The 24,558-nt window shown below is 46.4% G+C and overlaps 3 protein-coding genes across 8 annotated transcripts; 1 reads left to right on the forward strand and 2 right to left on the reverse strand.

Annotated features, from left to right (window-relative positions):
- Positions 1–1,669: 1,669 nt before the first annotated feature.
- MARS1 (methionyl-tRNA synthetase 1) lies at positions 1,670–20,453 on the forward strand. 4 transcript variants are annotated; one of them, XM_067009543.1, is made up of 22 exons: positions 1,670–1,932; positions 2,745–2,835; positions 2,996–3,074; positions 3,152–3,286; positions 3,634–3,709; positions 3,954–4,126; positions 4,303–4,409; positions 8,391–8,507; positions 8,651–8,854; positions 9,703–9,904; positions 12,399–12,473; positions 16,443–16,613; positions 16,786–16,881; positions 17,020–17,137; positions 17,609–17,822; positions 18,559–18,690; positions 18,799–18,903; positions 18,995–19,181; positions 19,743–19,814; positions 19,936–19,959; positions 20,049–20,132; positions 20,232–20,453. In XM_067009543.1, the coding sequence occupies exons 1-22, from the start codon at positions 1,824–1,826 to the stop codon at positions 20,376–20,378; spliced, it is 2,718 nt and encodes a 905-aa protein (XP_066865644.1). In that variant the 5' UTR covers positions 1,670–1,823; the 3' UTR covers positions 20,379–20,453. The 4 variants fall into 4 exon arrangements, with proteins under 4 accessions (XP_066865644.1, XP_066865646.1, XP_066865647.1 ...); XM_067009546.1 differs by having other exon boundaries at positions 1,799–1,932; positions 3,183–3,286; XM_067009545.1 differs by lacking the exon at positions 19,936–19,959.
- A 68-nt stretch (positions 20,454–20,521) lies between these two features.
- DDIT3 (DNA damage inducible transcript 3) lies at positions 20,522–21,232 on the reverse strand. Its single transcript, XM_067009548.1, has 2 exons — positions 21,095–21,232; positions 20,522–20,981 (listed from the first exon to the last, which is right to left on the reverse strand). The coding sequence occupies exons 1-2, from the start codon at positions 21,230–21,232 to the stop codon at positions 20,613–20,615; spliced, it is 507 nt and encodes a 168-aa protein (XP_066865649.1). The 3' UTR covers positions 20,522–20,612.
- Positions 20,893–24,513, reverse strand: LOC136791975 (DDIT3 upstream open reading frame protein). 3 transcript variants are annotated; one of them, XM_067009550.1, is made up of 3 exons: positions 24,378–24,513; positions 21,999–22,046; positions 20,893–20,981 (listed from the first exon to the last, which is right to left on the reverse strand). In XM_067009550.1, exons 1-2 carry the CDS (start codon positions 24,438–24,440, stop codon positions 22,005–22,007), a joined length of 105 nt encoding a protein of 34 aa, XP_066865651.1. In that variant the 5' UTR covers positions 24,441–24,513; the 3' UTR covers positions 20,893–20,981; positions 21,999–22,004. The 3 variants fall into 3 exon arrangements, with proteins under 3 accessions (XP_066865651.1, XP_066865650.1, XP_058936159.2); XM_067009549.1 differs by lacking the exon at positions 20,893–20,981 and adding an exon at positions 21,094–21,252; XM_059080176.2 differs by lacking the exon at positions 20,893–20,981 and adding an exon at positions 21,255–21,342.
- Between the last annotated feature and the right edge of the window lie 45 nt (positions 24,514–24,558).

Below are 24,558 nucleotides of genomic sequence, written 5' to 3' on the forward strand. Positions count from 1 at the left end.
ATTTGCACAAGAAGCCCTCTCTTAACCCTAGAGTTGGGTAGGGGCCCTAACTAGGAGACCCTACAGCAGACTTTACATTCCCACATTATAACTTTCATGACACTTTAAAGGTTATTTGACTTTCTGACTTCCCAAGAAGTCTGTGAGCTCCGCTAAGGCAGAAGCCAATATCTATTTTGTGAATAATCGTTATCTTCAATGCATTGTATAGCACAAAGTAACCTCAGTTTCCTCATCTGAAAAATGAGAATGAGAGAAGCTACCTCATAGTTTGTTTGTAATTTAAAAAATAACAACCATTCTCTCATAACCCACAATTTTATGGGGCAGAGACTTGGGTAGGGCTCAGCTGGGTGATTCTTCTGTCCCATGTGGTATCGACTAGGGTCACTTGGTGGTATTCAGCAGGCAGATAGATGGGTCGGTCTGGAGAGCTCCACTCACATATCTGACACCTTGGTGAGGATGACTGGAATGCTGGGGTCAGCTGGTGCTGTAAGCCAGAACGTCAACATGGCACCTCTCCTAGTTGGTAATATCAGGGTAGTTAAGACTTCTCACATGGCAGCTCAGGGCTATCAGAGTGTTACAAGAAGCCTGGGCAGAAGCTGCAAGTTTTCTTTTTTTTTTCCTTTATAAATTTATTTATTTATTTTTGGCTGCATTGGGTCTTTGTTGCTGTGTGAGGGCTTTCTCTAGCTGTGGCAAGCGGGGCCTACTCAAGCGGGGACTACTCTTCGTTGTGGTGCATGGTGGCTACTGCACGGGCCGCAGTAGTTGGGACACACAGGCTCAGTAGTTGTGCCTTGCGGGCTCTAGCGCAGGCTCAGTAGTTGTGGCACACGGCCTTAGTTGCTCTGTGGCACATGGGATCTTCCTGGACCAGGGCTCGAACCCGTGTCCCCTGCATTGGCAGGCGGATTGTTAACCACTGCGCCACCAGGAAAGTCCCTATAAGGCTTCTTATGGCTTAGCTTCAAAAGGTCCACCACAACCACCATAGAGTTTTTTGAGAATTAAAAATTTTTTTATTTTTGTTTTTTTGTTAGTTCTTTTTGATTAATATATATATATTTATATATATGTATAAAAACAGTGTCAAGCTCATAAGTACAATTAGGTATTAATTAATCTTAAATGTATACAAAGCTGATTAAGAAGGGTCCCTTTGTCAATTACTGATACGTGCTTCCTTGAATAACCTACACTTATTGACAAACTCTTAGCCTTCTTACTCTGCCTCAACTTACCTTTTTCCTTTACATGCTCTCTTCCATTTAATGAGATTGCCTGGCTTCATATGCGCGCTTCAGAATGGTATTAAATCAATATTTAATAGTCACATTCTTTTTTGTTAATAGGATATGTACCCTAATTTTCATTGTGTCACTAACATAAGTTTATCATAACTCTCAACTCTAAAACTCTAACTCTTATGAACTCTAATCGAGAGTCAGCCATTGCGACTAGCCGCTGTCATGACATCGCCACTTCAGCAAGATGACTGGGGGCCTCGGTTTCCGTCACTGCCCTTGGGTTGCTTTACGGGATTAAAGTGCGCCGAGCCCCACACGTGAAGGTCTCCTCGGCCCTCCCACCAAAAAAGTGCTGCTCTGGCACAGCATCTACTGCCTCTCCATCTCTATGACACTCTTTTCCTGTTTCCTAGTGTTGCATGATGGGAGAAATAGTCTACTTTCCGGGAGTCTGGCCGGGGGAAAGGCCACATTCGGAACTCCATTTCCCGGCGTGCGTCGCGGCGGCCGCTCATCCCACTGGCGGGAGACCGGTTCCGGTTGCATCAGCGTGGGATCCACGGCGAAATGAGGTTGTTCCTGAGCGAGGGCGCCCCGGGGAGCCTACCTGTGCTGGCCGCGGCCGGGAGGGCCCAGGGCAGAGCGGAGCTGCTCATCAGCACTGTAGGCCCGGAAGGTAATCTGCTGGTGCTGGTGGGCGGTGGAGGAGCCGGGCAGGACTGAAAACACGCCGACGACCACCCTACAGTTGTCTTCGTCAACCCCGCCCCCCCCACGCACTCCCGTCAACCTTCTCCCGCATTATCCTTGGGCACCCCATCCCCTCTTCCTTCCCAGTCGTACCTTTCATCCGTCACTTCCCTTAATTACCCTCAGTGTACCCTTTTCTTGCCTCCCCTCCTTCGTTTTCCAGGACCTCACCTCACTCCAGTGAACCTCTTTCCCTTTTCCAACCTTCCCCCACGCCTATCAGGCAACCCCCCCGCCCCACGTCACTCACATGATAACCACCAGCTTCTCCTTTTTCGTTCTTAGGAAACCCTGCTTTCCTCTTCTAAGCACACAGAGACACACATACTCTCTTCGGTTTACCTCTTCTTATTCCCAGCCATCTGTTTGGGTGACTCTTAAGCGGTTCTCTTGTCAATCCTCCCAGTTCTCTTTAATTTTGTTCTCCCACTGTAGCTCAGATCATTCTCATATATCCTAATTATTTTCAGTTGTTCCACTTCTTGGCTGCAGCACTACCCCACTACCACCACCTCCTCATTGCAGTCCCCATCTGTTTCCAGCTGGCCATCTCAGCTGAACACCTGCTGGTCTCTCCAGTTCATTCTGGACCCACCTCCTTTCAGTGGTCCTATCCTGACCCTCTCCGTGAGACTGCCCATTCCCCCCCCCCACCCCGCCGTGAAGTTGTCCTTCTAAGTTGACAAAGCATTTCTTTTCTTTTCTCTGTTTTTCACCCGTCTTCCTCTCCCGGGTCAGAGTGTGTGGTCCCGTTCCTGACCCGGCCTAAGGTTCCTGTCTTGCAACTGGATAGTGGCAACTACCTCTTCTCCACCAGTGCAATCTGTCGGTCAGTACTGGTCCTTGATGCAGGGAGGTGGCTGAATAGAATTAGGGGTTATTGTCCTCTGTGTAGCTTTGTTTACAACCACTGTTTCACTGGAGGGTGAGAAATGGGCTAGACAAATGGGCGCCTTTAATTCTACCTCTGTTGTTCTCTCCCTGGGTAGATACTTCTTTCTGTTATCTGGCTGGGAGCAAGATGACCTCACCAACCAGTGGCTGGAATGGGAAGCGACAGAGCTGCAGGTAGGACTGAGATGTGGGGAATGGCAGGCAGGCTCTTGCTCTGCATGGCTGCCCTGACCATGTCTCCTGCATTTTAGCCAGCTTTGTCTGCTGCCCTGTACTGTTTAGTGGTCCAAGGGAAGAAGGGAGAAGATGTTTTCAGCCTGGTCCGGAGAGCCCTGACTCATATTGACCACAGCTTGAGTCGTCGGAGCTGTCCGTTCCTGGCTGGGGTGAGTTGGGCCTTGGGATGGGTACTGAGGAAAGATATATGATATACGAATTAAGAAGGAAGACTGTATTCAGAGTTCAAACCTTCCAAACTGCCACTTACTAGCAGTGTAAACTTTAAAACTCACAAAAACTCTTTAAACTTCATTTTTTTCACCTTTGAAGTGAGGGTAATGTATTACTGTCCACCTCAGTGGGTTATTGTGAAGATTAAGAGAGGTAATTTAAAATGCTTAACACAGTGCTTGACGCACAGTAAGTGCTTAGGAAATGCACGATATTGTTATGTTAATTGGGAAGAAACTGAGTGTCTCACCTGTGTACTTCTTCCTTTCTTTCCTCAACAAAGGAGACAGAATCTCTAGCTGACATTGTTTTGTGGGGAGCACTATATCCATTACTCCAAGACCCGGCATACCTCCCTGGTGAGAACTGTGCATATCACTTCTCCACCAGCCCCAACCCCAGGAGCTTGGTGTAGGGGTTACAGAGTGGGCAGTAGAATATTGAGGACCCATTTTGAGGTGTAGCTTGACAGGGCAGCTATAGCAGAAAGATGGCTGAGGGAACTGGGAAAGGCAGCTGGAGAAGCTTTGTGAAGGGGAGGAGGTCCCTTTCCACTTGCCCATTCTAGGTCTTACTGATTGCCTCTTTTCTTCCATGCCACAGAGGAGCTGGGTGCCCTGCACAGCTGGTTCCAGACACTGAGTTCTCAGGAGCCATGTCAGCGAGCTGCAGAGACTGTGCTGAAGCAGCAGGGTGTCCTGGCCCTCCGGCCCTACCTCCAAAAGCAGCCCCAGCCCAGCTCCTTTGAGGGGAGGGCTGTCAGCAATGAGCCTGAGGTTTGGAACAGAGCAGAGGGGTGCCCACAGAGCCTCAGTGCGTGAAGTGGTGGGTGGCTTGGAGAGGGACTTTGAGCGTGACTACTAACTTTTTCAGTTCATGGAGAGCAAGGAGAAAAGTTCTTTACTCTAAGGCCCCCCCTCACCTGGTGAGGGATACTGTCCACTCTTCATAGGAGGAGGAGCTGGCTACCCTATCTGAGGAGGAGATTGCCATGGCTGTAGCTGCTTGGGAGAAAGGCCTGGAAAGCTTGCCCCCTGTTCAGCCACAGCAGAATCCAGTGTGAGTAGGCACACATGAGTGGGGCTTGGTTTCTTACATGGAAATTGTTGATAGAGCCAATACCTGCCTGTCGAATTCTTTTTGCTGACCTTTAATTTTCTGTCCTCTCAACCTCTTGGCTAATACTTTGGATATACTGTCCATCAGTCCCATCTGCACCCATGTTTTCAGCTACTTTCTATCTACTGATTGCACCTAAATCTGTTTTTCCAGTTCACATCTATATTCTCCAGACATAGTTGTCAGACTATCTCCTAGATTCCTTCACCTCCACTGGCATTGCAAACTCAATGTGTACAAAACCAAACCTATTACCTTCCCTGCCAGCTTCTCTTTCTCCTTCATTCACTTGTTTTAGTGAATGACTCCCACCTTCCACCTAAAAATCCAGGCCAGAAATCTTGGTGTCATCTATCTATACCCTTCTCTCATCTCTGCTTGTATCATTTGTTCCATTACCAGGTCATTGATTCTAACTCCTAAAGAGTCCTTGTATCCATCCCTTCTCCCTATCCTCACTGCTGCTACCTGAGATTGGGCCTCACCATCTCTTACCTTCTCCTTCCGTGCCATCCCATGCTCCACACTGCCACCAGAATGGCTGCTTAAAACTGCCTATGTTATCATCTCACCTTCCTTTTCAGAATTCTACAGATGGTTTCTTTGTGTAGTTCACAAGGCCTTTCATGATCTGGCCCCTGCCTGCATGCTTAGCATCATATTCTGTTACTCTCCTGATAGCTAAGATAATATTCACACACATACGTAGATTTTTCCATCGAAATGAAATGTCTGTAGTTCTGAACATGTTGTTCAATAAAGATTTAAGTGTCCACACCTTGTCAGGTCCCGTGTGCTGGGAACTGGGTCTACAGAGGGGAACGAAACAGATAAGACTGTGCTCTCATACCACTTTGAGTCTAGTGATATAGACAGGTACTTAAAAAATACTGTCACTCATGAAACTAACACAAAGTTGTTAATCAACTATACTGCAATATAAAATTAAAAGTTAAATAAAACCTGTCACACAAAGGTATAATTATAAATTTTGGTAAGTACTATGAAGGAAAAGAACAGGATGCTATGAGAAAATATCACAGGAGATTAACTTAGAAAAATGGCATTTGATCTGAGACTTGCGGGAATTCCTTGGTGGATCAGTGGTTAGGACTCCACATTTTCACTGCTGAGGTCCCAGGTTCAGTCCCTGGTTGGGGAACTAAGATCCTGAAAGCCGCGCAGCATGGCCAAAAAAAAAAAAAAAAAAAAAGGGAGGAGGGGGATCTAAGACTTGCAAGATGAGTAGAGTTAGGCAAGGGTAAGTCTGGGGGAAGGGTGTCTCAGAGCAAGCATCATGTTTGGTTCTTTATAAGGAATTTCTAAAAGGCTAGTGGCTGGAGGCTGGTCAGTCAAGGGGCAGTTGGGTCAAGATGAGTTTTAAGAGGAAGGCAGGCTGAGATCATACACTCTCAGACCTTGGTGCCTTTGCCCATGCTCTTCCTTCTCCCTGGAATGCCTGCATCTTACCTACCTGCTGTACAGTTGTTCAAGAGACCAGTTCTGTCATTTCTTTCTCTGTAGAGCTTGTGAGTCTTAAGTGCTTCATCTTCTGGGAGCTCCCATTTTCATATTATGTTGTAATTGCCTCTCTTTAAACTTTTTTTTTTTTTTTTTTTTTTTTAAATTTTGGCTGCGTTGGGTCTTCATTGCTGCATGCAGGCTTTCTTCTAGTTATGGCGAGCGGGGGCTGCTCTTCATCGCGGTGCACGGCCTTCTCATTGCAGTGGCTTCTCTTGTTGTGGAGCACGGGCTCTAGGCACGCGGGCTTCAGTAGTTGCAGCACATGGGCTCTAGAGCCCAGGATCAGTAGTTGTGGCGTACGGGCTTAATTGCTCTGCGGCATGTGGGATCTTCCCGGACCAGGGCTCAAACCTGTGTCTCCTGCATTGGCAGGCGGATTCTTAACCACTGTGCCACCAGGGAAGCCTTATAATTGTCTCTTTACATGTCTGTCTCCTTACTAATCTGTAAGCTTATTGAAGGCGGGTCCTCTCTCTTTTATGGTACACATTTTCTGGCACAGGACCAAGCATTTGGTAGATTATGATAAAATTTGAATGAATTAATGAAAGTTTGTCCTTTGTTCATTCACTCATTTTGAGTATTTCTTTGAGTACCTATTTAGGATTGTTTAGAGGTAATAAAGAATAGGAGATTTTCTCAGGTGTTTATACAGGCTAACATGTTTAAATGTGTACTTAGAGGAGGAGACCCTTGAGCCAAACCAGGCTATCTTCTGTGCTCTTCCTTCTGACTGAAGGACATCCCCAGTGTCTTTTTTTTTTTTTAACCTTTTTAAAAATTAAACTTTTTATTTTGAGATAATTATAGATTCACATGCAGTTGTAAGAAATTATATGGAGCATCCCCAGTGTCTTGATCAGGCAAATTCCCACCCATTTTCGAGGCCTAACTCAAGTAGTTCTGCCTCTGTGAAGTCTTAGTCTTAGGCTGGAGATGCTTGCCTTCCTTCAAGCTCCTTGGGCACTTTGTACCTCTCATCGCACTGATCCAGTTAGAAGTTATCTGATAGAATGTAACCTTCTTGAGGGCAGAACCCTGGGCGTACTCTGTGGTGGTGCATATCTGCCACCGTGGTAAGCACACTCAAGATGAGAGAGACGTTACAGGGTGACACAAAAAGAGCACCACAGAATGTGTGGTACAGGATGCTTATGGACTCAGGATACAAGGATGACTGGGTGGAAGGCCGGTTGTCAGTCAAGAAAGGCTTTCCTGAAGGAGCTGATTTCTAAGCTGGATTTGAGAAAACTATGGTATTCAGTCATGGGGAGAAAAGTCAATGAATCCAGGAGAAAACAGTGAGATCTTTCTCAAGGAAACGAGCTGTAAAATGTCCCAGGAAGTAGATGGAACATCTAACCGGATGTATAGCATGCAGCTGGGGAGAAGGGTAAGGTTAACATGAGGGAATCATTGGAGTCTGTATTAGCAGAAGAGATCATGGGACTCGGTGAGCTTGCAGGATGCTCAGGGTTGAAGGGCACGGTAAGTGATGGTAGTCAGCAATTGTAGATTAAAAATGGAAGTAATGCAACATTGTAAATCAACTATACTTCAATAAAAAATATATTAAAACTGAAAAAAGAGAGAAAAGAATGGTTGGAAAGATGAAAGGAAAGCTGGTGAGGTGTCAGTGCCGGGGAAGGGGGTGAATACAGGATGTGTGCCGCTGAGCTTTCACTGGTGGTGAAGCGTGAAAAGAGAAGAGCAGACTGAGTGACTTCCGACAGCAGATTGAGTGGTGTGACTAGGAATGATCCTGGGAAAGTGGGGAGGAGAGGGTGGCTGTGAAGGCAATGGCTGGTTCCTGCTGGTTTGAGTCAGGCCGTGAGGAAGTGACAGATATGGGTTAGGGAGGGAAGACTCAAGGGATATGAGAGGACTTGGGAAGGCTTGTGTATGGTCTGGCGAGCTGTAAGCATTTCAGGTAGTGAATACAGGTCATGTTAACATAGCACTTGGGAAGAAGGGAAGAGGTCAGTGCTGGGAAAGCGTTTTTGGGTGGCATTGGCATCTAGGAAGTCAGCAAATGATGGTGGTTGGACAGATCCTGGGGAGAGTTGTCAATACCCCAGAGTTTGGAGCCTGGGAATGAGCTAAAGGAAAAGGAGTACTTACGGTAGTAAAGAGAGACAGAACTCAGTGTCAGAATAAGGCTTCTTAGGAGCAGTACACGAGGCTTGCTTGCTGTGGGCAGGGCACTGTATTCGCAACCATAGGGATCTCATGGCTTTTAGGGGAGTTTATGCTCCAGTGGATTCATGTGAGGAAAGACTTCAGATGGACGTGACCCTGTTACAGTAGAACAGATGCATCTGGGTGTTCTGTGCAGTTTGGGTCCCTCTTGACGCTCTCTTCTCCCCGCCGGACTGTTCTCTTCCTCTTCCCTACCAGGTTGCCTGTGGCTGGGGAGAGGAATGTGCTCATCACCAGCGCCCTCCCTTATGTCAACAATGTCCCACATCTTGGAAACATCATCGGTTGCGTGCTCAGTGCTGACGTCTTTGCCAGGTGGAGCCAGCTGCTGGGGGAAAGCCCTGAGGGAGCAGTGAGCCCTAAGGGAATAGGAGGCCTCGAGGCGGGGAAGCTGGAGGGATCCTGGGTACATAGGAGGGGCTGAGATGGGGCCCCATGATCACCACATTCCCTTCCAGGTACTCCCGGCTCCGCCAGTGGAACACCCTCTATCTGTGTGGGACAGATGAGTATGGTACAGCGACAGAGACCAAGGCTATGGAGGAGGGTCTAACCCCCCAGGAGATCTGTGACAAGTACCATGTTATCCACGCTGACATCTACCGCTGGTTTAATATCTCATTTGACATTTTTGGTCGGACAACCACTCCGCAGCAGACCAAGTAGGTTTCCTCTAATGAGGCAGAAATGGAGACTGGGGGCAGTGGGAATATCTAGGAGACAGAAAGAAGGAACCAAGATTGTTCCCCGCCCCCCACACCCAAACATCCAAATATTGTCCTGAAATGTGTCCCAGGCATTATTACGGGGATTCATTGTGTGCAGAAGCCTGACCAGGGCTGAAGGTGCAGCTGAGGGAGGGAAGAGACAGGACTTAGGCTCACGGGAAGGACCTGCCTTCCCTCTACCGCCGCCTCCCTTCTTTTCCTGGCCGCCACTGTCTCAGGACAGCCCCTCCCACTCCTGTGTTTATAGCAAATACACTCATTTTCCTCTGCCTGATTATCATCCTTATAAAAACTGCATAGTAGACAGGCTGCCAGCTGAGAGTGCTGTGCAGTTTAGCAGCACTCTGATTTAATTTTTAGGACATATCAAAGAACTAAACAGTCCTATTATCCTTTTGGAGATTTTTTTTTTTTTCCTTTTGGAGATTTTTGTTAATGAAGAATACAAAACAGATAAATCTGTATTTTACAAAAGTAAATTCTAGAGCGATGAGGAGAGAGAGATTGTGAGAGAGTTGTGTAGGGAGTTGGGCAATTTATGTGAGGTGTTTGGGCTCATCAGTAAACTCCCTACAGATGACTAAGTGGCCTCTGACTGATTTCTTTGGCACTTGGACAGATGACTAAGTGGCCTCTGACTGATTTCTTTGGCACTTGGACTGAATGGGTTTAGATCCTGGGTGGAGTGGCAGGAGGGCAGGAGTGGCAGGAGGGAGGGGCGCACCACTTCCTCTGACTTCCCCCGGTCCACCCCTCCCCTCATCTGATGCTCATCTCATCAGAATTACCCAGGATATCTTCCAGCGGTTGGTGGCCCGAGGTTTTGTGCTGCAAGATACTGTGGAGCAACTGCGGTGTGAGCACTGTGCCCGCTTCCTAGCTGACCGCTTTGTGGAGGGCGTGTGTCCCTTCTGTGGCTACGAGGAGGCCCGGGGTGACCAGTGTGACAAGTGTGGCAAGCTCATCAATGCCATCGAGCTCAAGGTGAGAGGAGGGTATCCTGGGAGCCCGGAAGGCGACAGTCTCTAATCTTAAGGGACTCCCAGTCTGGTCCACCTCCGGTTTTTTTTTTTCTTCCTTCTTTTTTTTTTTTAATTTAAGTATAGTTGATTTACAATGTTGTGTTAATTTCTGCTTTACAGCAAAGTGACTCAGTTATACAAATAAATATTCTTTTTTATATTCTTTTCCATTATGGTTTATTCCAGGATATTGAATATAGTTCCCTGTGCTACACAGTAGGATCTTGTTGTCCATAGGATTTTTTTTTTTTTTTTTTTTCGGTACGTGGGCCTCTCACTGTTGTGGTCTCTCCCGTTGCAGAGCACAGGCTCTGGACGTGCAGCCTCAGTGGCCATGGCTCACGGGCCCAGCCGCTCCGCGGCATGTGGGATCCTCCCGGACCGGGGCACGAACCCGTGTCCCCTGCAACGGCAGGCAGACTCTCAACCACTGCGCCACCAGGGAAGCCCTGTCCATAGGATTTTTGTTTTAGCATTTAAGACCTTTCAAAAGTGGCTCTTCCGACTCTGTCCTGGCAACTCATCACTCAGTTCATTGCATAAATACTTACTGAACATTTACTATGTGCTTGGCATTGTGCTGGAAAATCGACAAGTTGAGTTCATACTTTGCTCCTGCTTCATACCACCTGATCTGCATTTGTTTAGTTCTTGTTCTCTTCCATATATACCACCTTTTTTTCTACTCCATGTTTATTCATTTGGTAGTTCATTCATTGATTCATTCATTTATTCAACAAACTTTTTTGAGTCTTTACAGTAGGCTAGTCACAGTTCTAGGTGTTGAGGATGTAGCAATGAACTAGATTTTTATCTAGTGCGGGAGGAGACCAACACTAAAGATAGAATAGAGTTACTCCAGGGTAAACTGCCTGGAAGATGTGGTGGAGGGTGACTTCTGGGGGAAGAGTTAAGCTGGGTGATTAGGGAATGCCTCTCAGAAGTAACATTTGAATTGAGAGTTTAACTGAAGAATGAGAAGGAGCCAGGAGGTGATGAGTGGGGTTAAGAGTGTTCGAAGCAGAAGGACCAGGAAATGCGAAGGCCCAAGGCAGCAAAGCGGCTGAAAAGGGGAATTGAAAAGGCCAGTGTGGCTCATAGTGAGTCGGGGTGGGGGTGGATGGGTGGTGGTGGATTGAGACAAGGTCAGAGAGGTAGGCAGTGACCCGATTTCCAGGGCCCAGTCAGCCATCTGGGAGTGGAATGGCATGCTGCTCTGTGGATAATGGGTGGGAGCGAAGCAAGAGAGAAAGTGGGGAAACCAGTTTGGAGGCCAGTGGTAGCTCAGAAATGGGATATAGCTTGGACTAGGTTAATAGCAGTAGAAATAGCGGGGTGGGAGGGGGGAAGGATTTGAGATATGTTTTGGAGGCAGACTCTGTAGAACTGGATAGACTGCAATTCGGGGTGATAGGAAAGTCAAGAGAATGACGACTTGTATGCTTTTAGCTTGAGCAGCTTGGGCGGATGGTAGTACTGTCTATGAACACAGGCAAGATTGGGTGAAGAAGAGCTTTCCTGTGGAATGCAGTGATACTATTGGGTTTGTTAAGTTTGAGGTGCCTCCTTAGACATCCAAGGAGGGATGTTAGGTAGGCAGTTGATATAGGCATGTGGAGCTCAGGAGAGAGGTCCTGAGAGAGTTATAATTTCTCACCTTCAAAAACCCAGATCAAGGGCTTCCCTGGTGGCGCAGTGGTTGAGAGTCTGCCTGCTGATGCAGGAGACACGGGTTCATGCCCCGGTCCAGGAGGATCCCACATGCTGCGGAGCCGCTGGGCCTGTGAGCCATGGCCACTGAGCCTGCGCGTCCGGAGCCTGTGCTCTGCAACGGGAGAGGCCACAACAGTGGGAGGCCCGTGTACCACAAAACAAACAAACAAACAAACAAAACAAACCCAGATCAAAACTCATTCAGAAGCTTTCATTGGTTTAGCTCCACCTGTTTATTCCTTTCGCCATCTTCAATGTTTGTACAGTCAAGTTCTGCCATGAAAATAAGTATTTCTTGACGTTTTGCCATGTGAAAGCCTGTGCTTGTTTCTCATGCAAGCCCTCTCTCCCCGATTGATTGTAACTTCCTCAAGGAGAGGAACTGTGTGTCTTCTCTTCATTGCTCTTTCTGCTCCTCACACAGCTGCGTACAGTGCAGGGCTCTGGGTCTAGCCTGTGCTCAGAGAATGCTTTTTCCTATTCTTTGGAGTGAAAGGACACAGATGTGAAACTCTGAGTAGCAAATGTTGTGCTTTGCAGACCTGAGTCTGCAAGTTCAGAGAAGGCCCAAGTAAGTAGTTCGTGAGTTGGCGGGGTGTGAGCATGAGGCTAAGCTTGGTGGCAGACGGGGACCTCATCTCTCTGTGCCTCCCCCCTCGCCTGGACAGCTCCTGGCCTGCAGCCTGATCCTGACTGTCCTACCTTACCTTGGGTCACCCCTTCTCTTGACTTTCCCTTCACAGAAGCCTCAGTGTAAAGTCTGCCGGTCGTGCCCTGTGGTGAGATCCTCTCAGCACCTGTTTCTGGACCTGCCTAAGGTGAGTGGGCCTTTCCCTTAAGCCAGTCTGCATGGCCTCTTCTGCCCTCTCTGCCTCAGCCACAGGCAGAGGCAAATTTGTACCAAATCACACTCATATGTTTTTAATTTCCATTTTAAAATTATACTTAACGTGCTTAAGGTAAAAAGATGTAACAGGAAAAGGGCGCAAAGTGAAAGGTCCAGGCCCATCTGCCAAGAGGTATTTACTCCTGCTGATTTTCCTTTGTAGCACTTGCATATGAAAGTATTCTTATGCCTTTTTTTTCTCCTTAATACAAATTAGATCATGGCATTCATATTCTTCTTCAGTCTACTTTCTTTTACTTCACAATGTGTCTTAACCAATTTTTCACTTTAGTGGATTTGCTGCTTTTTTTGTTCCTTTTAAACTTTTTATTTGGAAATAATTTCAGGCTTACAAAAAGAGTTGCAAGAATAAGCAGTTGCTAGAACAAAGAACCTTGTGTTCTTTACCCAGAAGAACCTCATGTACCCATTACCCAGATTTACTGGCTGTTAAGATTTTGCTCCATTTGGTTTAGCATATTCTCTCATACATGTATGCATGTGTACTTATATACCCTCTTTACTCTTGAATGCTGCCTTGTGTGTTTCCTAAGAAAAAAGACATATTCCTGCATAACCACAGTATGGTTAACAACTTCAAGAAATTTAACATTGATATAGTTGTGTGATCTACCAGCCATATTCCAGTTTTGCCAACTATTCCATTAATATCCTTTCTAGCATCATTTTTCCTGTAGTGTAGAATCTGGCTCTGGATCATGTATTGCATTTAGTTTTTCTGTCTCTTTAGTTTCCCTTAATCTGAAACAGTTCCTCAGCCTTTCTTTATCTTTTATGATGTTAACAGTTTTTAATAATATAGGCCCTGATTCCCCCTTTTAAAAATAGAATATTCATTTTGGATTTGTTGGCTGTTTTCCTCATGGCTAGATTCAGGTTATGCATCCTCAGTTGGAATACTACATAAATGATACTTTGTTCTTTCCAGAGGCACATCATGGCCATTTCCCCCTCGTTGGTGATATTAATTTTGTTAAGTCAAGGTGTTACCCAGCTTCTCCACTGTACAATTAATATTTTCCCCTTTGTAACTTACAAGCAGTCTGTGGGAATACACTTTAAGACCATGCAAGTACTTTGCTCTTCATTGAAAGGTTCCTTCTAAATTTAGCATCCATTTATTTAATCATTCTTACCTGAACCAGTTTTCCTTAAGATTTGCCAACTCTGCCACTCCCTCCACATTTACCCTTCTCCTTCATTCATTTATCTCATTTATTATCTGTGCCAACTCATGGATTCCAATTTTTTTCAATGGTTTATAATTGATTCCTGTCCTAAATAATTTTCATATTCGAATTGTCCCTTATTTGGCCAATGGGAGCCTATTCAAGGTTATTTCTCTGGGTGTTTCTGAGGTCTCCCATCATTTTTTTTTTTTTGCGGTACGTGGGCCTCTCACTGTTGTGGCCTCTCCCGTTGCAGAGCACAGATTCTGGACGTGCAGGCTCAGCGGCCATGGCTCACGGGCCCAGCCGCTGCACGGCATGTGGGATCTTCCTGGACCCGGGCACGAACCCACGTCCTCTGCATCAGCAGGCGGACTCTCAACCACTGAGCCACCAGGGAAGCCCCTCCCATCATTTTTTAAGCACTTCCTTATTTTCTAGCATAGCAGGATATTCTAGATTCATCTTGTTTGAGTCTGGGATTCTACCAAGCCCTGTTTTTTTTTTAAGTAGGTAACAGTATTAGAGACCAAGATTTAAGTGTGCTCTTTGCTTCTAGGCCCTGTCAGCAGAGAGTTAGGCATTTGTTTTGGGTTCACACTGACACCTGAAATTCCAGTCCAGCCCCATGGGGTTCTTCCTCACTTTCCCTCATCTCATATTTTTATTTCCCTTCTTCCAAACAGTGAGTAGTACTCTGGTTCCCAACAACATTATTTACTCATTTGCTCGATTCTACAATACACCTAAAAAATTTCAGAATTGCTTCACCCATACCACTATAAAAAAACCTACTAAGATGAGTTTAGGGTTCACTGGCAGTCCTGCCCCTTCCCCCCCAAGTGCGGGTATATAATCAAATATGTTCAAAATTGTCTTAGCTTAGTTTTTTCCCCCTTTAGTGTGGTTGTGTTACTGAAGTAAGCCAATAAGTTTGGTTCATTTGCTTCTAGTTCTTTTTTCTCTCCTCATACTTACTAACTTAATTTTTTGAAAATGTAGAACATCAGTATGCTTCTAAAACATCAAAACCATGCAAAAAGATATACTCAGAGAAGTGTCATTCCCTCATTCCCTTTCCTGTCCAGGCTACCTTGTTCTCCCATCTCTTGTAGGTGATTGGCTTTGTTTTCTGATTTAGTCTTAGTGTGTTTATTTTTGTGAAGATAAGCCTATATATGTGTGTGTGTGTGTGTGTGTGTGTGTGTATGTTATTTCCTCTTATACAAAATGTAGCATACTGTATGTACTCTTTTGCATTTTGTCTTTTTCACCTAACAGTATGTTCTAGAAATGACTCCATATCAGGATTACTCCATATCAGATCATAGAGATCATCCTTACTCAGCCTTGTTTGTTTATTTAAACAGCTGCATAGTACTCCATTTTGTGTGGGTACCATGGTTTTTTGTTTCGTTTTTTAAAAATATTTATTTATTTGCACCGGGTCTTAGTTGTGGCATGCGGGATCTTTAGTTGTGGCATGTGGGAATCCTTTTTTTTCAGTTGTGGCATGCAGGCTCGTAGTTGTGGCATGAGGGTTCTAGTTCCCAGACCAGCGATTGAACCCGGGCCCCCTGCATTGAGAGCGCAGAGTCTTAACCATTGGACCACCAGGGAAGTCCTATGGGTACCATAGTTTATTTAACCAATTTCTTGCGTTTGCCATTTAGGTAGTTTCCAGTATTTTGCAGTTAAAAATACTATTGCAGTGACTAACCTTGTGCATGTGTATTTTTGTATTGTGGGAAGTGTATCTTCAGGATAAATTCCTTAAAAGGGATCACTTGCTGTGTCCAGGAGAAATGCATATGTAGTTTATTGCCAAATTTTTCTCAATAGGTGGTATTCCATTTTACATTCCTCCCAGTAGTGTGTGTGTGCACTTGTTTGCCCATAGCCTCACCAGTAGAGTGTGTTGTCAGGTTTTGGATGCTACAGTATTTATGTGGATGAATCACATGAACCATCCCTTACAAAAGATTTATCTTTGTTTTTCTGCTTACAAAAGTGATATACACTTGTTTTTAAAATTTCAGAATGAGGGACTTCCCTGGCAGTCCAGTGGTTAGGACTCTTCACTTCCACTGCAGGGGGCATGGGTTTGATCCCTGGTCGGGGAACTAGGATCCCACAAGCCGTGCGGTGCGGCCAAAAAAAAGTGTTCAGAATGAAATACATGGTGTAAAAGTGGATGTTCCCCTTAATCTCATGTGAGAATAAAGCACTGAGATATAGTTTTCCTCAAAAATTTTTTGGCCTTATGTTAATCTGTGTATTACTCTTCTTTATTTTTATAATAATAGGATTATATCATATATTACTGTTCAGCATTTATTTAATTAATATATTTCTGAGATCTTTACATATCAATACATACAGGTCTTCCTCACTCTTTTTAAAGGGCTTATAAAGTATTTCATTATGTTGATATACCATATTTCTTTAAATTCTACTGAACCAAGTGAATTAGTTTTAATTTTTGCTGTGGTGAACTGTGCACTTCTTTGTAAACACATCCGTACACACTTACGTGAATATTTCTGTTGAAAAAAATCCCTAGAAGTGGAATTGCTATGGCAAAGTCATGAATCCTTAATTTTAATTATATATCACCAAACTACCCCAAAATGGTTGTACGTATTTATCCTTATGGTGACCATACATGCGACTGTCCTAAATCAGCTCTCTCTGCTTCTCTGCTGTCTCAGTTGGGAAAGCCGCTGGAGGAGTGGTTGGAGAAGACGTTGCCTGGCAGTGACTGGACACCTAACGCCCGGTTCATCATTCGTTCTTGGCTTCGGGATGGCCTCAAGCCACGCTGCATAACCCGAGACCTCAAGTGGGGAACCCCTGTGCCCTTAGTAGGTTTTGAGGACAAGGTAAAAACCCTATGCTTTATTCATATCTCATATTATTCAGCCTTGGGATTGAAACCCTGGGCTAGCAGAACAGACTGTTGATTGTGTCTTGATTCAGTCTGAGGCTTTGGGTTGGCAAGGTTTTCCCAGTGTTCTTGCATCTTACTGTGTCTCCTCCCTCCTGACCCTCCAGGTATTCTATGTCTGGTTTGATGCCACCATTGGCTACCTGTCCATCACAGCCAACTACACAGACCAGTGGGAGAAATGGTGGAAGAACCCAGAACAAGTGAGCAGTTCTTTGTTAGCCTGTCAAAGACCTGGGGAGGGTGCATGTATAGTGGGGGTGGTTAGGGGTGGGTAGCTGATCTTTCTTGGGCCTTTGAAGAGGATCTCAGGAGCTCTGTCTCCCAATTATATTCCATAGGTGAGCCTGTATCAGTTCATGGCCAAAGACAATGTTCCCTTCCACGGCTTAGTCTTTCCTTGTTCAGCCCTAGGAGCTGAGGACAACTACACCTTGGTCAGCCACCTCATTGCTACAGGTACCCTGGGAGATTGGAGATGGGGATGTTCTTAGGGAATGAGGGCCAAGATGGTACTTGGAAGAAGCTCCTGGAGAGGTGCTAGGTCTTGAGTTAGGAGTTGAGATGAAATAGGAAACAATTAGAACATGGAAGCTCAACGCAGAAAAAGGAAACAAGAACCTGAAGAGAGCAAAAGTCCAAAGCTAAATTTTGCAATGGGTAGAAGTAAACAGAAGACCAGAATGCAGAGGAAGGATCTCCCAAGTTCTGTGCAGGCCAGCGACTCTAGAACTGAGGTTGAGGGAGAGGAAAGAAGAGTTAGTGGGTCAGAGAGGAAGGACATGAATTTTTTGTTTTATACAGCAGGTTCTTACTAGTTATCTATTTTGTACATATTAGTGTATATATGTCAATCCCAATCTCCCAGTTCATCCCACGAGGAAGGACATGATTTGAACAGATGGTTCTCATTCTCCCTTCTCTGTCCAGAATACCTGAATTACGAGGACGGGAAATTCTCTAAGAGCCGGGGTGTGGGAGTGTTTGGGGACATGGCCCAGGACACAGGGATCCCTGCTGACATCTGGCGCTTCTATCTGCTGTACATTCGGCCTGAGGGTCAGGACAGTGCCTTCTCCTGGACAGACATGTTGCTCAAGAATAATTCTGAGCTGCTTAACAATCTGGGCAACTTCATCAACAGGTGGGACCTGGTGAGGGGTGAGAGTCAGCAGATGAGCCTGGGCTGGGGCTAGTAGGCCACATATGCTTGGGGCAAGTTAGTTGTAGAGATGTGATTTATCAGAGTTGGTTACAAAGTGAATTTTTGCAAATTATTTTCTTATTAATGTTCTTTATAGAATTGGAAGTGTGTTCTTTCCTAGCAAAAAGGTTCACTTGCAGACCACTGAAAAGTTTGGCTGAAGAAGGGGGTTATTTTAGCATAGGGGTAGGAGACTTCTGCTGTACTTTTCAGTTTTGTTACTTCAGGCTCACGTTCCATTATCGGTCCCTATCTCAGCTACTCTGCAACCTAAAGAAATATCCTTCATGGCTACACACGCTTTCAGGTTTGCTCATTAACCACATTGAACAGATAGTCCCTTCTAGAGGATTTATTTGTTTGGTACCAATTAATGCATATTTCAACTTGATCATTTTGAGTTTTTAACTTAAAAATAAATGGTTGCTTAACTTTATTAGTTCCCTTTATATAAGGGATATCTGTATATAAAATGTCTGTTATGTGCAGAGTCATATTCTTAGGGGAGAGGGAGAATAAGGAATTAATTTGTTAAGTTTTGCCTTCCAGCTTGATGGAGCCAGGTGGTTTCAGTTCTGAGAAAATGCAGAATTATGAAAATCGTGTCAAATTTCTCTAAGGAGACTGGGCAGTAACTCCTCTTTTCTCTCCCCTTTCCTTCCCTCCTCCCATCCAGAGCTGGGATGTTCGTGTCTAAGTTTTTTGGGGGTTTTGTGCCTGAGATGGTGCTCACCTCTGATGATCGGCGCCTGCTGGCCCATGTCACCCTGGAGCTCCAGCATTATCACCAGCTGCTAGAGAAGGTTCGGTAAGTTATCTACACCTCTGTCTCAACTCAGTGATCTGCTGGCATGTTGAGAGCCCCATACTCGTCCCCCCAGAACCTTACACCTTGGCCTGCATCCTTCCTTCCCAGGATCCGGGATGCCTTACGCAGTATCCTCACCATCTCTCGCCATGGCAACCAGTACATTCAGGTGAACGAGCCCTGGAAGCGGATTAAAGGCAGCGAGGCTGACAGGTAGGTAAGGAGGTAGGGTTGGCTCCAGGAATAAAGTGGCTGGTAGGCTATGTCCTCCTGGCGGTCGTGACTAATATCTTTTCTTCCCCAGACAGCGGGCAGGGACAGTGACAGGCTTGGCAGTGAATATAGCTGCCTTGCTGTCCATCATGCTCCAGCCTTACATGCCCACGGTTAGTGCTACCATCCAGGCCCAGCTGCAGCTCCCACCTCCAGCCTGCAGCATCCTGCTCACAAACTTCCTGTGCACCTTACCAGCAGGACACCAGATTGGCACAGTAGGTCTCAGAGATTTGGAAGAGCCAGCCTCTCTCAAAATTCCTGCTTTTGCCAAGCAGCCTCTGGGGAGGGGGGGTCAGGGAAGAACTTAACTTTGGGCATGAGACTCTCATAGCTATTCTCCGAACCCCTTCCCCACTCATCCCTACTCTGCACTTAGGCTTGTTTCTAATATAAAGTCCTTGGTATTGGTTTACAAGCCCAATGTTTTCTGTAGCTCATGTATCCTCACTGTCCTTCATGCCAGGACCCGAGGGGCAGGGACAATACAAAATAACCACTTCCTCAGCACAAGGTGATAAAAGTATGTACACCTCTAAGCTTTTGCATCAACCTAGCATCATTAAATAGTTTAATTTTTGACCCTAGTGAATGCTTTTTCTGGATTCTTTACTGAAATCAGCAGGTATTTGTTCAGTGTTACACTCTATAAAAGTTTTTTTTTTTTTTAGACCACTGAGTTCCTAAATGTCAGGAGTTGGGGTGGAGAGGCCCTCTGTATAGTCTCGTACAGTTTATATCTAATCAGTGAACAATTCTGGAATTCTTTTTTTTCACAGGTCAGTCCCTTGTTCCAAAAATTGGAAAATGACCAGATTGAAAGTCTGAGGCAGCGCTTCAGCGGGGGCCAGGTGAGAAAGCTAAAGACTGTGCCTCACCCAACAGTTAGTATCCTTCAGTAGCCCTCACTCGTCCCTCTTTCCATCTATTGGCCCTGATGCTTCCTCACTTCATTTTTCTTTCCTGTCTTAGCTAGAAGAGTCCTTGTCATTAAAGGTAATCACTTTCCCCTTGAGATGTTATATAAAACTTGAGGTCGGGGGATGTTTATGGTAGCAGGTGCTAACTCTGTTGTTGATCTCAAGGCAATCAAGCCAGCAGCTGTGGAGACTATGACAGTAGCTGGACCACAGCAGATACAAGTGCTGATGGATGAAGTGACCAAGCAGGTACGGAGCTTAAGCCCTATGGGAGGCTGGAAAAGCTGAATCCTAAATAGGTCATTTCTGGTCTCACTGTTGTGATTCCTCCATCCCCTCTTCTCTTAGGGCAACATTGTCCGAGAATTGAAAGCACAAAAGGCAGACAAGAACCAGGTTGCTGCAGAGGTGGCTAAACTCTTGGATCTGAAGAAACAGTTGGCTCTAGCTGAGGGGAAACCCCTTGAAACCCCTAAAGGCAAGAAGAAAAAGTGAAAGTGAGAACTTGGCTCCTAGAAAGTCACTTTAATGGATGTGGACAGTAATAAATAAATGTACAATCTCTATATACATGCCGAGACCCTCTCCTGTCATCCACCCTAAGTTTTCCCCCTACTGAATAGATGGGGGTGGGAGGGGTACATCATTGGCATTGGTGAGAAGGTGGTCAGTAGATACTTCCAGGAAGGGTCAGAAGTGGCCCAAGGGGGAAGTGCTGGTCCCAGCCATTCATGCTTGGTGCAGATTAACCATCCGGTCAATCAGAGCTCGGCGAGTCGCCTCCACTTCCCTGGTCAGGCGCTCGATTTCCTGCTTGAGCCGTTCGTTCTCTTCAGCTAGCTGTGCCACTTTTCTTTCATTCTCTTGTTGTTTCTCCTTCATGCGTTGCTTTCCAGCCCGTGCCGGGGACTGGCCACTGTGTTTCCGTTTCCTGGGCCTTTCTTGGTCTTCCTCTTCTTCCTCCTGAGCCGGGGAGCTCTGACTGGAATCCAGAGAGCTGGGGCTCTGGGAGGTGCGCGTGACCGCTGCTCGTCCTGGCTCCTCGGTCAGCCAAGCCAGGGAGGCGGGGTCAAGAGTGGTGAAGGTTTTTGGTTCTTCCTTCAAAGGAATGAGGAAAGGCAGAGTAGGTGTTAATTAGCTGAGAAGGGACGGGCGGCGCAGTACCCCGCAGCCTCCACCCCCCCGCCCAGCATTAGGCCTAGCATTCTTACCTCCTCGTTTCCAGGGGGTGAGACATAGGTACCCCCATTTTCATCTGAGGACAGCACCTCCTGCAAGTCCTCATACCAGGCCTCCAGCTCCCAGCTGGACAGTGTCCCGAAGGAGAAAGGCAGTGACTCAGCTGCCATCTCTGTGGCTGGATCAGGCTCTGGGAAAGGACATACTCAGGATAGTGGCGGGGGGGAGAAGCTCCACAAAGCCGTCAGTCTACGGGCTGGCACACTGGCCTGCTGCCTGTCTGTTTTGGTAGATAAAAGTTTATTGGAGCATGGCCACATCCATTTATTTACATATTGTTTATGGCTGCTTTCATGAGACAACAGCAGAGATGAATAGTTGTGTCAGAGACTATTCTGTGTGGCCCTCAATGTCTAAAATACTGTCTGACCCTTTAAAATTTACCAACCCCTGATCTAGAATGATATTCCGTCTTTGCTTTTGCCCAGCACTTGAAGAAGCAAGTGCCTGGATGTGCATTCTTATGGGTTCCTAGTAAAAGTCTTCAGCCCCCCTTGGGGAACTCCACTGGTTGTTTCCAGGGGCAGTCACCAGATCATCTGTGCTCCCTTCTCCTGTGTGGGGAGCTGGGGCAAACAGTCCTTGGGTCAGTTTAACCTTGTTGGGGATGGAGGTGTGGTGAGACCTCACCTGACTGCTGACTGCTCACTCAGGGCCAGCTTTCAATTAGGACATGCTCTAAGAATAGTGATTTGGTCACCTTGTTAGGGGCAGGTCAGGAGGATGGATGTGGCCTAATAGCAAAAGCCTGCTCAGATTCAAACTGTCCTCTCCCACCTTCTCTAGGTGTTTTCATAATTTATTAGGGTCCCAGTAAAGGGGGCCTAAGCAGCAATTCTTAGGAGCTGGTTTTGGGAAAGGATTGGTTAAGTTTACCTGCTTTCAGGTGTGGTGATGTATGAAGATACACTTCCTTCTGGAACACTGTGGGGATCAAAGATAAATGTTAGCCATCTCTGGAAGCGGGGAGAGAGGCAGGTTCTTTTATCTCCAGCTTCCTACTGCTCCTTCCTTACTTCCTGTCTTATAGAGTATAATTAGTTATTGGTCCCTGTAGCCATTTCTAAGGACAGAGAAGAGCCTGACTTCCTTTATTTTTGGTTGCTGACATTTGTAGTCCTGATTACATAATAGCAAAATCCTGGCCAACTCAGCTTTCTGTAAATTTAAGGCAGTCCTCAAATCTGCCAGGGTAAGGACTGGACTACAGGGAAGGGAACAAATCAAGTGGCATTTTCCTAATTCCATTCCCACACTGACATCCTCCAAATGTGTATTTCCAGTCTAGACCTCTCCTGGAACCTCCAACTCTATCTAACTGCTTACTTGCCATTCTCTTTTTGGATATCTAATATGCATCTCAGACTGAACGTGTTCAGAGACAAACTCCTGCTAATCTCCTTCCGAGGTCTTTCCCGTCTCGGGATAGAGCAACTTTAGTTCCTTGAGCCAAAAACCTTGGTATCATCCTTGATTCCTCTCCTCTCACACCCAACAATCCAATCCAAACCACCAGCAAAACTTCTTGAGTCATTCTTAAAAACCCCAGAATCTAAACACGTCTCACCAATTCCACTGTTTCTAATCTAGATCAAGTTACTATCATCTCTCTTGGGTGACTGCAGAAACCTCTTGACTGCAGGTCTCCCAGTTTCTGCTTCCGCAACCCCTCCCAGAGTCTATTCACAGCAGCACCCAAAGAGCCTTTTAAAACTCAAGTCAGGCTGTGTCCTTCCTCTGTTCAAAATCTTCTCATTTCACACATGTTAAAAGCTAAGTCCTTAAAATGGCTTAGAAGGCCCCCCACAATCTGTTCTTGCCTTGCCCTGTTTTTCTCATTGACCACTCTCCATCTTGCTCACTCTAGGCCAGCCAGCTGGCCTCCTGTTCCCTAAAGATACTATGCATGCTCCCACCTTAGGACCTCTGCTCTTGCTGTTCCTTCTCCTGGAAAGCTGTTCCTTCCACATACCACATGGCTTACTGCCTTGCCTATTTTGAGGTCTTTCATTTAAATAGCACCTCAGTAGGGGAATCCCTGACCACCCAGTGTAAACTGCATGCAACCTCCACTCAGCATTCTCTACCCTTCCATGCTTTAGTTTTTTTCTATGGCATTTACAACATATTTGCTTACTGTATGCCTCTTCCCACTGAAATGTAAGCTCTGTGAGAGGAGAGATTTTTTAAAATCTCTTGTTCATGGATAAATGCTGGGCTCCAAACTTAACCAGCATAGTAGGTGCTGGTTAAGTATTTGTTAGGAATCAATGGATAAATCTCCCTAATCTCTCACAGGGAAAGGAGGACGAAGCCCAGAGGCAGAGCGGCAGCTGCCTATCCCTGGGGACTGCAATATCGGCCTCAGTGCTTCTCTACAGGGCTGTCCTCCCTGGGGAACCCTCCTTGCTTTCCAGCGTGTGGGACATAGCTTTCATCAGCAGTGGAGCCCTGGGCCAGAGGGCTGCAGAGCCAAGCAGGGGGCTGACCTGATGCAATGGTTACACAGAGATTAGCTGGAGACAGGACAAGGGGAAAGAGGCAAGGACCAATCCCAGGGGAAGGACAATCCACTGGGGAAACCTCCAAATGACTTCCCACACTTAAAAGATTCAGGACGCTCTCTTGTGCAGAAGGCTTAGGGACCTCTGGGGAAAAGGAAAACTCTGCTCCCTGTCCATCGACACACCTCTTCCCAAAGGCTTGTGTCAGTCTCTTTTAAGGTTCTCTCCTCTGCAAGGGTGCAGAAAGAATGTCCTGTGGAGGGTCCAAAAGCCCCATCTACTGACGTGGCTATGCTGGCCCTGAGACGCTGCGGCTGAGACAGGATTGGGGGTGGGGGAGGACGCTGGTGGCAAAGTGGCGGCAGCGGCCTGAACCATGGTCAACCAGCCTTCTCGGAGCGGGGGTGTGTCCTGTTGCCCCGCCTCCCACCCGGCAGGCCTAACGAGGAGGCCTGGGGTCTGCAACGGGAGGGAAAAAAATCTTCCTAGGGCAGCTGGGGCCCCTTCCCTGAACAGCACAGAGTGGGGCCTGTGCTCCGGACAGTGGTGGGATGCTGCTGTCGTGCGAAGGAAGAGGGGTCTGTAAACACTACTTCTGAATGAAGGCTTCTCCTCATCCCTCCCCCGGACGGTCACTTCACTTCACTGCGGAGGGCGTGGGACCCATCCTTAAGAGCGGACAACTTTAAGGGGACAACTAGTGTTCACGAGGATGGGAGGGTAAAAGGTAGATGGGGTAATCAGTACTCGCCTCTCTCCTCAGGTTCCGGCTCTGATTTTGGCTCTGTCGCTGCCACCCGCTCATCTTCAACATGATACACTCTTCGCCTTAGACTCAAGCCTCTGACCGGGATAGCGCGGAGCTGAGATCTTTTAATAGGGCCTTGCCCTCCTCTCCGGGGGCGGATCCAGAAGCCTACCAATCATAAAGC

The sequence above is a fragment of the Kogia breviceps genome, chromosome 12 (genome assembly GCF_026419965.1).
Source record: "Kogia breviceps isolate mKogBre1 chromosome 12, mKogBre1 haplotype 1, whole genome shotgun sequence".
Classification (NCBI taxonomy): Eukaryota; Metazoa; Chordata; class Mammalia; order Artiodactyla; family Physeteridae; genus Kogia; species Kogia breviceps.